This window comes from Staurois parvus, unplaced genomic scaffold (genome assembly GCF_062004578.1).
Source record: "Staurois parvus isolate SC_StPar_1 unplaced genomic scaffold, SC_StPar_1.0 ptg001328l, whole genome shotgun sequence".
In the NCBI taxonomy this organism is placed as follows: domain Eukaryota; kingdom Metazoa; phylum Chordata; class Amphibia; order Anura; family Ranidae; genus Staurois; species Staurois parvus.
The window spans coordinates 6,945,646-6,957,965 of record NW_028319124.1 but is presented as its reverse complement, the minus strand read 5'-3'; the positions used below and the strand labels follow the sequence as shown (position 1 = coordinate 6,957,965).

The 12,320-nt window shown below is 39.0% G+C and overlaps 1 protein-coding gene across 1 annotated transcript in view; it reads left to right on the top strand.

Annotated features, from left to right (window-relative positions):
• The window catches only part of NDST1 (N-deacetylase and N-sulfotransferase 1), a 184,907-nt gene that overhangs the window by 141,877 nt on the left and 30,710 nt on the right, over nt 1–12,320 (top strand). Inside the window, exons 7-8 of the mRNA XM_089661331.1 lie at nt 1,572–1,700; nt 9,266–9,448. Of these exons, the coding sequence (XP_089517457.1) occupies nt 1,572–1,700; nt 9,266–9,448 (312 nt within the window). The remainder of the gene's footprint in view (nt 1–1,571; nt 1,701–9,265; nt 9,449–12,320) is intronic.

Genomic DNA, 12,320 nt, shown 5'->3' with positions numbered 1-12,320 from the left:
AGGTTCACCCTGAGCACATGTGACAGACGTGAAAGGGTCTGGAGAAGTTGTGGAGAACATTATGCTGCCTGTAACATCCTTCAGCATGACCGTTTTGGTGGTGGGTCAGTGATGGTCTGGGGAGGCATATCCATGGAGGGACACAGACCTCTACAGGCTAGACAATGGCACCCTGACTGCCATTAGGTATAGGGATGAAATCCTTGGACCCATTGTCAGATCCTACAATGGTGCAGTGGGTCCTAGGTTCCTCCTGGTGCACAACAATGCCTGGTCTCATGTGGCAAAAGTATGTAGGCATTTCTTGGAGGATGAAGGAATTGATACCATTGAATGGGCCCCCACGCTCGTCTGACCTAAATCTAATAGAACACCTCTGGGATATCATGTTTCGGTCCATCCGACGCCGTCGGGTTGTACCTCAGACTGTCCAGGAGCTCAGTGATGCCCTGGTCCAGATCTGGGAGGCAATACCCCAGGACATCATCCGTCCTCTCATTAGGAGCCTCCCCCGATGTTTTCAGGCATACATACAAGCACATGGGGGCCATACAAACTACTGAGGACCATTTTGAGTTGCTGCAATGACATTTCAGTAAAATGGACTAGCCTGCTGCATCATTTTTTCACTTTGATTTTTGGGGTGTCTTTGAATTCAGTCCTCTGTAGGTTGATTGTTTTCATCAAACAACGGGGCATCCTTACATTCCTAACACATTACCCAGTCCATATCAGTATAGATATCCACCATGATATTTTTCCTCATTGAGATCTTATGTGTTTTCAAAGTATTCCTTTAATTTTTTTTGAGCAGTGTATTTACTGAAATAATTGCATTTCCATGTTCTGTGTACTGCGGGAGACCAGATATAGTGAAAGCAGGGTCCTGGGTTTAGTAATACTTTAATTGTGAAAAATCATGTGTGAATACCAATCAGAAAATGACAAAGAAATAAGTAAATATACCAGGAACAGGAAAACCAAAAAAGACAAAGAAAATACCTGCTTCTTGGTGACAGAAACACTGCAGGATGTCACGTAACAATAAACACTCATGTGAGCAGCACAGAAGCGTCAAATTGAAAACAAGTGAGTATTTCTCTGCCTTGGAAAGTGATTCTGTCGTTGACATGGATCACAGATATCACATGGGCCTTACACATAGAAATCTAAAACATCATTGATACATTCCCTTTTGTAGACAAAAGGTGAGACTTTTATTAACCTTTTACCAAGTAAAAGGCTTTTTTCCCTCTTGTAGTAATGACAGCAAAAAAAAACAAATTATGCAAATCTCTTATAACTATTAGTTAATGAGGAAATTTTAGTCATACAGAAGACTGGGGCCATACAACATCTTGTGTGATTTTCAGGTAGAATCAGCCCATAAATGAGATCCGTCCTGTTTTGCCCAAATTGATGCTGTCTAAAAACACTATTATGTGTCCCCTGACTTAAATAGAACAAAGTTCCTTAGGTTCTCTAATGAGCACAGCACAGAACACAGAAATGAGTTCTAACAAGATTGAAATCCCGATTCCTGACTTCAAAATTTACAATCTCTCCTGCAGGTCCTACCTCGGCAGACCTGCGGCCTCTTCACACACACCATATTCTATAATGAATATCCCGGAGGGCCTGTGGAGCTGGACAAAATTATTAACGGTGGAGAACTTTTCCTTACAGTATTGCTAAATCCTGTGAGTACAAAAAAAACAAAAACAAATTGTGTCTGAAAGGACATTGCATTTATGTATAACTTTGTGATCCTATTTACTGTGTTTTTATAAGCCTCAAACCGTTATCCAAATGTAATCATGTACTGCTCAGCAACCCACCTGATCTTTTAGAACCAATGTGTCAGCATTTATTATATTTGTATACTAAATGCTGGCAGCAAAAATTCCAAATCATCGCCTGTGCACCTGGGCCGACCTCAGGTCCTGGATATGCATTATGTATTATAATGGAGGCCTCAACTTTTCCAACTTAAGAGTTCCACTTCTCCCACTGGACGTAGGCCAAGCCAAGAGATCTGTTGTTGGCAGATAAAGTGCTCTCAGTGGATAGTCAGATGGTGGGGGATGATATCTCCAATGTAAGAGTGAGCTTAAAGTGTATCCAAACCCAAGAACAAAAATGTATTCTATTGCAGCATACCAGTGGTGGCTGCATTAGGTTTTCAGATTTGTTTTCTTTTTTTCACCTCGTCCTACCAGTAACACTTCCTGTCCTAAGGTGAGAAAGCTCACTCGCCATGATCTATGGAGGAGCAGCATTGTCACCCTAGGACAGGTCTACAGAGCACCCCCTTCTCTTCTTGATGGCATAGACCAGTTGCACACAGGCGTAAACATTTACTGGTGTTTATATGCAGGATATTGTTGACAGAAATATCCTGAGTAAAATGTTCTGCAAATACCTTGGGGGGGACGCCTAAAAGTGCGCAAGCATATAGACAAGTAAAATTCTTCTTCATTGTCTGTTTTGTAATATACTCATTTATACTCAGGTAAACCTGCTTATAGACAACACAGGCGTGCACGTAAATTACTGCAGTCAAATGTATAATTTTTTTATTTTTGCTTTATGGCTCTGTACTCATCACTGTATTACTGATCTTTAACTCAGCTGTGTGCATTGTTCCATTTACAACAATGCTTCTCATTTCAAATCAGTATGGCTAACTGCACACAGCCGTAATAATTTAATGATGATTATACTCGGGATCTTGTTGACAAAAAAAAGATCCCGAGTAAAATGTTCTGTAAAGACCTTGCGTATATAAACATTTAGGCATGTAAAGGCGCGTAAGCGTATAGACAAGTAAAATTCTATTCTATTGCCAGTGTTTTGATATACTCATTTATACTCGCATGACCATGATTATAGACAGATAAACACGTGCATGCGCGGAAATTACTGCACTCAAATGTAAAATTTCCTATTTTCATTTTACGGCTTTGTACTTATCGCTGTATTACTGATCTTTAAGCGGGGTACATACTATGAGAAAGTCAGAAGAACAATTCCGTACGAGGAGCGATCATCTGATTTTTGTATAGCGTGTATACAACCTTCGACATCGGATTCAGACTTTCCAAATAAGTATTTCTGAAGGGACACACTCCAAAATTTTTCTCCTACGTGAACAGATCGAACGATTTTCATTTCATGTGTACTGTTCTCATATGAGGAAAGCCAGATACAAAGCACTGCACATGATCAGAAACAAACAATAATCTATACTACAACTTTTCTACATCAAAAAAAAAAAGCCTTTGTCAGAGTATTTTTGTACAATTATTACCATCTTCGGGTTCAACTTGCTGTGAAACATTAAGGAAAACCGGGCGATCATTCACCTGATTTTCTTATAGTGTGTCCCCAGCTTTACTTTGCTGTGTGCATTGTTCCATAGACCGCAATGCATCTAGTTTCAAATCCGTAAAAAAGTGGCGTTTTTTTACTCCTGTGTGCAAGAGGCCATAGAATGGAGGGTGTTCTGTTTTCAGAGGTGAACTGGGCAGGGCTGATAAAACTGCAGCATGCACAAAACTCCAGGAGGATCAATAAGCAATTGTTTTATACTCAAACTATTTCTCGGATAGAAAAAGGAAGCAAACAAGAGGAGTTTATTGTTGGGGTTTGTATACACTTTTAGACCTGTGTTGTAACAAATGCTCAGGATCATAGGCTGTTTTGGGCTCCCAAAAATGATTTGAAATGTCAGTATGTTTCTTGGGCTGTGGCAGTAAATTTTGTTAACAAATCCTGATTGGTTTTCTTTAAATCTGATTTTGTAGAACTGCAGGCAAATGTAAAATCCACCATTTAGTCAATGATATCTCTGAAAACGAAACGTCTGTTTCAGTTGTGCTATACCTATTATGTTTACATTCCCATTTGTGCTGTTTAAAGGGCAGTTAAAGCTTAAATGAAAAAAGCGATATTATGTGAAAGAGCTACTTATACCAATTACAAGTGTGTGTGTGTGTGTTAGGGCTTGTGTGGATGAGCAAATACAAATGGCATTTAGTATTATTTAAAAAGCTTCTGCACTCCTATTGACTTGGAAAGGATAAAAAGGTGCAAAGAAACTGTAATGGTGGCCATATACTAGACGAAAAATTGTTTGAAAATCTGTCATTTGGACAGTTTGTTCATTTTTTTGTCCAGTTAATGGGCACAAATCGAAAATCGGTAGTGACAATTTGGAGCCAAAAATCGAAGGAAAAGTTTGGAAAACTTCTGAACAGACAATAAATTGAAATATTAATGTGTTTTTCATCTGTTAAAAATCGAACTGTTCATACTGCGCATATGTGACAAAAAAAACGGATTAATTTATGCCTCGGCACTCAGCTCTGTCACATGAGGGAGTTCTTGGAAATGGTAGAAATGAGGTGCTGGACACAAGTCTTCAGTTAGTGGAGAAAAGTCATTATTTCAGCCCTATGGTTTGGGTTTGGCAGCTCAACACAAAACAGAATGGACCCCCCCCCCCCTCCGCTCCAAGATAGGGGTCACCCAAACTGAGCAAGTTACATGCTGAGAAACTTTGGCACTGATACTGACATAAGCCTTCATTGACTGTCTTATTTGTTGATTTCTTGTCGAATCAATAAAAAGACTTTGAACTCCTAAAGCTGGCAATACACTAATAGATTTTCGAACTAATGTTCGTATGAAAATTCATACAAACATTCTCAGTGCATTCGATGACTACATCGAACTTTAATTTGCTTTTAACATTTGATTTTGTAACAATTGGACTTTTCTCAATGAAAACCACATTCACGCTTAGAAATTTCTTAGAGAAAGATTTTCCATCTTGCAACTTCAATTTTTCTCATCACTACAGTCAAAAAGCAAACATCCATTTGACCCCACTAACTAACAGAAAATCGAAGAAATGTTCAGAAAACTGCAAAAAAAATTCTACTAGTGTATGGACAGCTTAAATTGGAACTTTAGTCAGAAAATGAAGTCCTGCTAGACCACTTAAGGCTGGCCCCTTTTGGAAATCTAGCTGTGTAAAACATTAAAAATAGGTGCCTATACTGTTTAAAATCCAGTAATACACTGCTCTGCACACGCTCATTTGTTCTCTATTTTAGGCACTATGCTGAAAATCAGAGCCACTACAGGACCATCTGCTGAAATCCTAAAGATTCACTGCAGCTCAGGGGCTCTGGGCTTCTGCAAAAATAGCATCCTTCTACAAAAAGAAACAGAGGCAATTTACTAGGGATGCACCAAAATTCAGTTTAGGCCGAAAACGCCCCTTTTGGCTGTCGGACGAAATGAAAAAAAAAGCACAGATACAGGTGCCGAAAAACCCCCGCCCCTCAAAGCTGCCCGGCCGGTGCTCGGGAGTTCAGTTTTACCTGAGAAACCATCGATCTCGGTGCTGGGCATAGAGATGTGTGAAGGAAAGATGGCCGCCACGCATTTCTATGCCCTTGGAGGACTGGAGCAATGTCGCTTCCGGTTCCGGCCTTTTTTTTTTTATCTTTTTTTTTTTTTTAAAGCACTAGATCAATGCTTTTTTTTTTTTATCTAATGCTTTACATTGCAGAGGAAAGATGTGGGGTCTTGTTGACCCCATATCTCTCCATAAAGAGGACATGTCACTAATTATTCCTATCACAAGGAATGCATGCATTTGTTGTGATAAGAATAAAAGTGATTACAATTATAAAAGAAACAGTGCAACAGTGTTCAAACTACACACGTGAGGTATCGCCATCAACGTCGGAGCAAGAGCAATCTAGCACTAGACCTCTTCTGTAACTTTACACTGCTAACCTGTAGAAATTTTTAAAGCATCACGCATGAAGATTTTTAAGTACCGCAGTTTCATGCCATTCTACGAGTGTGCGCAACATGTTTGGTATCTATTTACTCGCCGTAACATCCTCTTACATATTTTACAAAACAATTGGGGTATATATTGTTTTTTTTTTTTTTATCAAATTGTATTTTTTTCCAAAAAATATATATTTTTAAAAACTGCGCATTTCAGTTTTCGGCAAAGTGCATTTTGAATTTTTGTTTTCGGTTTCGGCACCAGAATTTTCATTTCGGTGCACCACTGCAGTTTACAGCACACACTAAATTTGGTAGCATAATTAATGTGGAATTTACAGTATGTTCCTTGCTAAGGAACATTATTTTTTATCAAGTGGTTATGGGTAAATTTCCACTTTAAGGCAAGTGTTTGGCTATCTTTTTGGTTTAGTTACACATTGGGGATGGGTGGGGGTCTTGTCAGTATGTGTGTAAGTATGTATGTATGGGGTGTGTAAGTAATAAATTGGAGGTTATATAGGGCTTTTTACCTTCACTGCCGAGTGCCAAACAGAGTGGTGGCTGAGACAATAGACGGTAAGCATGTGCAGCTGCATGAACAAAGCACAGGTTCGCTTTAAAGTGTACAAGGTTTTAAATGTTCAAATTATAAACATGGAACAAAATATAAAGAAAAGTGGAATTATTAAATAAATGAATATACTAAGACAGTAAATAATCAAAAAACTTAGACTAAGAATGCAGTATTTTGGAACATATATTTCAACTGGCATAGTCAAAAGAATGACAACTTAAAGACCTGAATTAGGCAAATCAAAATGACATCTGCACAGAAGCCTTATATATCCAAATGTTTTGTCCATATAGCTCTTTATTAAAGCAAGCACATTCTCTGTATTACAATTGTGTCGTTTCTAGTCTCAAAATTGACTTTTTTTCAAGCAGCGGAGTACCATGCTTGAAAAAGAGCCCATCTGGTGCTATATGGACTGAACATTTTAACACACCTAAGTTCTCTTTAAGATTGACATTTTGCACATTTGATACAGTATTTTGGAATTTTGATATAAAACCCTATCTGCTTTGTCTATTCAAGTGAAATTAAGCAGGTGCACATTACAAAATGTTGGGTTCCTAAAGCTGGACATTGAGCTGCAATATTCACTGTAATTTCAGTTCCACTGTAAGGCTGCCAGCTGAGTGTCGGGTGCAAATTTTGAGATTGTTCCAGTTGCTTAAATCAATAAACTGTAGGTTGTTGTAGGCTATAAAAGAGCTATTAAATACAGCATCAATATTTAATGAAGCAGCAATTGTACCTCAGGGTTCTTCCTGGGATAAATATATGGAAGTACACACATAATGCTCAAGCTGCTTGAAAATTCTAAGATTTATTTCTCTTAGATAGCAGAGCATGAGCTTGATTTCCTGGAAGGTGTTTATTGGGCAGTTGGGACAAGGACTCCGGGAATCAGTCTGCGCTGTTCTGTGCTGCCCTTGACAAATCACTGATTTCATGTTCCTTTGTGTACAGCAAATATTCTCTCCTGTTAAATGGACCAATCACGCAACAGTGAAAACTGATATTAAAGTGAAACTCCACTTAAACCGCTACAATTCACAATCAAATATATAGCAATAAACTGTATTACATAGCAAAAGATTTGTAATTGTGTTCAGCCACTCTTTGAATAAAGGCCCTGGAACCACACTGCTGTAACAGCACAGTGTGGTCCAATATACACACCAAGCCTACACAATGGTAGGTCGTCACTCTGGTCTGTTTTCTATCCTAGCTAACAGTATCTGTGTATAGCGTAGCCAATAAAATAACTCCAGCTAACTGGGAAAGGAAGGATGATGTCTTTTTATCAAGGTAGACTTATTGTACACAGGCTTTGGACATCCGACGTCTAAAAATAAAGTTGTTTTTTTACGCAGACTTTTCACAGCTGCTGTCTAGGGATTGTTGGAGAGCTGTGAAATGTGAGAGAGGGAGCAAAATTTGAGCTTACAGTAGTCTCTGTGCCCAGATACTGCTAGATGGAATAGCAAAAAGGAATGGCACGGGTCACTTTAGTAGGGAATTTTCCCCTATTGCCAGATTTGGCACCTGCATGAAAACAAGTATTGACTCACTTTTGGGTTGAGGAATAGAACTAAAAAATATGCAGTACTATGCTGTGCATACACTTGGTAATTCTGTTGGCCTTTTACCAAGTGTGCAGTGATTTTTGATTGATTTCCAATGCAACTGCGAATATCTGTTTACGTAAGACTGGAAAACAAATGAAAATACGGAGGTCCACCTCCTGTGGTTTCATGTGTTTCTCAGTTTTGAGTGACCAGATATTTACAAATGCTTTGGAAATCAATCAAAATCACTGCATGCTTGTGGAAAGATTATTTGCTGTAAAATGGAAACCATTTACTTGGTGGTATAGATGCTCAGATGTTCACAGATTTTAAATGGTAAAGAACATCTGGGCATCTATACTATCTAGTTAAATTGTTTCCATCTTCCTGCAAATAGTCTTTCAACATGCATGCACTGATTCTAATGTATTTCCAATGCAATTGTGAATATCTGCTTGCTCAAAACTGATATTTGTTGGCATTGCCAAAGTTCAGGTGGAGATGTGACCCATATCTGTTCGAAATTTCCTCCCATTAAAAGATTCAGGAATCTATTCTAAATATTTACCTTAGAGTAAAAGGCACAATCATTCAGAATAAACCCCAAATCACTCTGCTGTCTATGATTTCTGGTCCCATTATATTTGTTACAAATTTGCCTCCATTTTTTAACCGTAGCCAGGACTGTCATTCCTCGCCACCTGGAGTTCACTTAGAATCCATTTCTAACACCCTTTCTGTTAACGTATAAATGAATCCTGGGCCTGGAAAACCTTTTGACAGCTGATTATGAGTTCAGCAGTTCTTCCTTCCTTCCCGGACATCCCATCCTAGACTTATTTATGTTCTATTCTTCTGCCTATATACTTGCTCTACATGGCTTATCTTATAATACTCTTTACCCAGGAGCTTTGGAGAGAACTGGAGCAAGCCGAGGTGGGTTGTAAAGTAGGTGATAGAGCCTCTTCTCCACTAGATTTAACAAGCAATTAACCATTGCAGTGTTAGTGGGCCCCACTACAAAGGTGGCTTTTTTTACTTTCCTGAAATTGGGCTTTAAAAGCATTGGATCAGCATGACAGCCAAGCATTTTTAGTAGAGAACAGCAATAGCACATCTTCTCAATGCTGGCTTTCTGTAAGAAAGGATGATACTTTTTTAATTTTTTTTTTTGCTTAATGTTATAATAGATTTTCATTTATTTCTTTGTCTGCTTTCTTTTTATACCTTTTATTTCTAAACTTTGTTTTTGTTTATGCGTGGTTTGCATTTTTCTCTGTCTTCTGACTTTGTGTGTGACTCAATGTTGTTTCAGATCAGCATTTTCATGACCCACTTATCTAACTATGGCAATGACCGCCTAGGCCTGTACACTTTCAAGCACTTAGTGCAGTTTCTCAACACCTGGACGAACCTCAAGCTGCAGACTCTGCCTCCAGTAGAGCTTGCTCACAAGTATTTCCAGATATTCCCAGAGGAAAAGGACCCTTTGTGGCAGGTAAGAGAACACCTTGCTTGGATGACATGACTTTTCAGTTTGATAGAGAACTAGTATGGAAATAGATATTTGTGAACGAATGTCAGCAACTAAAGTAAATTAAATCATATTTATTGAAAAGTAAAACGTCCCATAGCACGACCCACGCTAATGCATTTCAGTCCAGAAAGACCTTCTTCATAGCCATAGTATGGAAATAGCGCTTGTAGTCTGAATACAGTGTCCTGGAATTTACAAAGGCACTTGATTATGATAAACCAGGCCAATTTCGGTTTATGGGTGGCCTGTTGACCTCTCCTGCTTGACATCCTTCGAATGAAAAATGGAAGGAGCCAGATGGAAAATTATCAGCATAATAGCACCCAATAGCATCCAATCCGATGCAAGCACTGTTCCGGTATTTTGATAGCTGACAGGGTTGGCTGTTAAAATACAGTAGCCATGGCGTAAGATACATCCGTTTGCTCTGCGTAGCATGGATGGAGGAATCTGTTAAATCTTTTCAATGGCTCTTTATTGTGGCAGCATTTCTCAACTAATTTTTAGTCGTGACACCTTTTAAAAGTATGCAAAATCTTGAGGCATCCCAATATGAAATGTAAAAAACCTAAAGGTTACTTATCAGTGAGAAGCCTGGGACAATGCACACAACCACCTTGATGAAATTAACTTCAAATCAGAGGTCCCCTATTCACATCTGAGTCTCCCAATCACATCAGATCCCTCCCCTTTCTGATCTCCCATCATGGAGTCCTCTCTTCCAACTTGGATCCGGGGCCGACCGGGTTCCTGTGCTCGCATCAGCCCACGGGAACCCAAATGACACCCTAATTGAGAAATACTATTTTTTGGGACCATCAACCAAATGTCTCCATCCCTGGGGTTTTGAAGACTCCGCTGCATAGGTGTGGCCAGCGGCAATGAAGAAGTTTTCCGCAAGGTGATGACATTGCGAAAGGAAAGGCTGCAGTGCTTTAGGTCAGATCAGGGCTGTATTTAGGGAAGTATAAAGAGGAAAAAATTAAAAAAGCCTGAAGCTTCACCAAAAATCTGAATACCAATTATTAATGTGGAATATTTCATATTGACCCAAATAAACTGAAAGAAAAACTTTCTGAGTCAGCTAACTTTTTATCCAGACAAATTCCAGGGTATGAACCTGCATGAGAACGTACATGAGAGTGATGTACCACAATATGATAACCATACATGAAAGCGATATCATGGCTGCAATAAAAAGGCAATGTATACAGTATCGGAAAACACAATATAAATCTTTAAACAAGAACAGGGCAAAGGACAGTAAACCCATTTGTCCATGGTGAAAGGTCAGGATAGGGTAAAGAAAATGAAAGGGAGTATAAGATTTACAAAAAGAAATGAAAAATGTTGTTAATCATTTTCAGTGTAGACCATAGCAAATAAAGAAATTTGTTTTAAAAAAAAAAACCTCCCTGCATTCTATTTCATTTGATTGTTCCAGTCATGGAAATTTTAGGCTATGTTAACACGAGCCTCCGGTGATTGGTTTCTTTAAATGTAGGAGAAAGCATAAACAAACTTTAGTTCAAAGTATCTAAATTGCCATTGGATGCACAGAATTAATTTTTTTTCTGGACACATCTAAAAGCAAAGTGCAAATTATACTTTTAAAAAAAAACTCTATATATGCGTTAAGAATGTCCTATAAATGCATGTATGTCATGTTTAGTATTATTGAGGCCCTAATGCATCTCAGCATTGTCATACTTATAGAAGAGCTCCTGGCAGAACCTTTTTTCTGTGTAAGTGCTGCTGGTTTCATACCTTCAGCAAAGATCTTGTTAAATTTTTTCCCCCCAGTCCATCCTCCCTGAGAAAATTGAGGTGCAATATATGAATCACAGGCTTCCTTGCCTGTGATATCCGTTTAGTGGCCACTATGCCCTGTATTCCCGCAGCCACCAGTCTTGCCTCTGCCCGCTGTAGTTTCTTACAGTGAGCAGTGGCGAAAATTCCATCCATACTCGCTGAAGTGGGCAGACCCAGGAGTCTCAAACTCCAGGTCTGAACCGCCCACTGATGCGCATATCATTAGACAGACAGGAGACGCCTGGTTTGTCCCGCCTTCCATGACATCATTTACTGACAGCCATGACTCTCCTCCCCTCTCTCAGTATCCCCATATAGATTAGCACTATGTGGGCGAGTACACGAGCTCATTTAGTGCAAGAAATACACTCCTAATGTACTCGCCCATTCATGCACTGCCTTCTCAGTCTACAGCTATGCATGATGGGAACTGTAGTTTCTCATAGCTGTAGAGTACTGGTGTGAAACTGGCGGCCCTCCAGCTGTTGCCAAACTACAAGTCCCATGAGATATTGCAAGATTGACAGTTACAAGCATGACTTCCAAAGGCAGAGGCATGATGGGACTTGTAGTTTCACAACAGCTGGAGGGCCGCCAGTTTGACACCCCTGCTGTAGAGTAAGAAAGAAGGATGTGACATGTCCCTTGATTTGCACCTCCTCTTTCTGCTGAGAAGCTGCTATTTTTGAATTGGAGTGATGACATCACAAATGTTGAATTCTAAATTTTCTCCTAAACAGTGACCCTTATAAATAAACTACTAAAAGTCTATTAGTTTGCTTAGGTCAGTGTACTTTTTTTTTCTTTTTTTTGACATTCTGAAGTTGTTCTGTAAAGTAGCTAGTAAACCCTAGCTTAATAACCTTGAGTTTGTAAAAGAATTGTATCGCAAACAATTTTCCTTTTTAAAAAGCTAAAATACATATTTTCACTTTTTATTTGCCTCTTTACAGACACTTCCTATCTGCATGCACTCCAGAGATGTCTGCATGGTGTTTGTCTGGGCTTGTTTTTGAATAGT